General features: G+C 43.9%; 1 protein-coding gene across 1 annotated transcript in view; it reads right to left on the reverse strand.

The window, feature by feature from the left end:
• The window catches only part of lipf (lipase, gastric), a gene marked incomplete at its 5' end in the record, with an annotated part of 11,235 nt that extends 10,187 nt beyond the window's left edge, over positions 1-1,048 (reverse strand). Inside the window, 2 exons of the mRNA XM_015026264.1 lie at positions 577-775; positions 877-1,048. Coding sequence (XP_014881750.1) covers positions 577-775; positions 877-1,048 — 371 coding nt within the window. The remainder of the gene's footprint in view (positions 1-576; positions 776-876) is intronic.
• Positions 1,049-1,103: the final 55 nt, after the last annotated feature.

The following is a 1,103-nucleotide window of genomic DNA, read 5'->3' on the forward strand; positions in this document are numbered from 1 at the left end:
CCGCCCACGTTGAGAACCGCTAATCTAGAATAATCTGTTTGAGAACCATATTCCAGAACCATTTGTTGCAGACCGGTGTGATGCAGAGTCACCTGATGTAAAACCTGACTCTAATACTCTGCAGGTTTGATATTATAGGAGGATCTAGCTGTAAGAAATAATCTTAACTGATCCAGAGACGTCTGATCCAGAACCAACTGCAGTAGAAGTCTGGTAATGGTTTCTTCTAGAAGTTAATTCAGCATTTTTCTGCAGTATAAATGACTAGATCAGCGTTTCTCAACCCTGGTCCTCACCTCCCCCCTGCTCTGCATGTTTTACATGTGCCTCTATTCCAGAACAGCTGATTCAAATGATTGCATGACCATCAACAACTGCAGAAGCCTGTTAATCACCCAGAGATACAATTCAGGTGTGTGGCTGAAGGGAAACACCTAAAACATGCAGGACAGGGGGGCGGTGAGGACCAGGGTTGAGAAACACTGGACTAGATGTTTCTGGGATTGCTTAGATGTTTGAAATCTAAGTATATTCTGGAAACAGTTCTCTGGACATATATCAGCTTCAAGTTCACACCTGAACCTCCAGAAGTCCTCTAGATCTGGGCTCAGAGTTTGATGTTTCCTGGACCAGGTGTTCCCTCTGCTGTTCCCAATCCACACATCATAGCCGGCATCTGCCAGTACGTAACCCAGACTGGAGTTGGGAAGGTTGGTGATCCAATTACTGCCAGCAGCCAGAAGTCCATGCTGAAGGAAGACTGCTGACCTTGGACCTACAGTGTTGAAACCAGGACCAGTTGAAGCCAGGGAAGGAAGAACATCCTATGGCCTGTTAATGTGTAAAGAGATACTTTAAATAGAATTGGAACCTGACCTGCTGTATGTTTGAGTCCATGGGGGATCCTATTGATAGTCAGAATGTAGCCGTCTTCTGTCAAAACCTCATGCTCCTCTGAAGGGTAACCCCACCTTTGAATGATCTCTGTCTGAGTGACAGAGGTACAGAAACTCAACAGCCAGCACAAAAATAACTTAAAACATTCAAATTAAAAGCAAAGGGACAATAACTAGCTGTGTTTCATTTCATTTTGTTTAATTTTA

The sequence above is a fragment of the Poecilia latipinna genome, unplaced genomic scaffold, assembly GCF_001443285.1.
Source record: "Poecilia latipinna isolate Pla-1442-1.1 unplaced genomic scaffold, P_latipinna-1.0 Scaffold4665, whole genome shotgun sequence".
Lineage (NCBI taxonomy): Eukaryota > Metazoa > Chordata > Actinopteri > Cyprinodontiformes > Poeciliidae > Poecilia > Poecilia latipinna.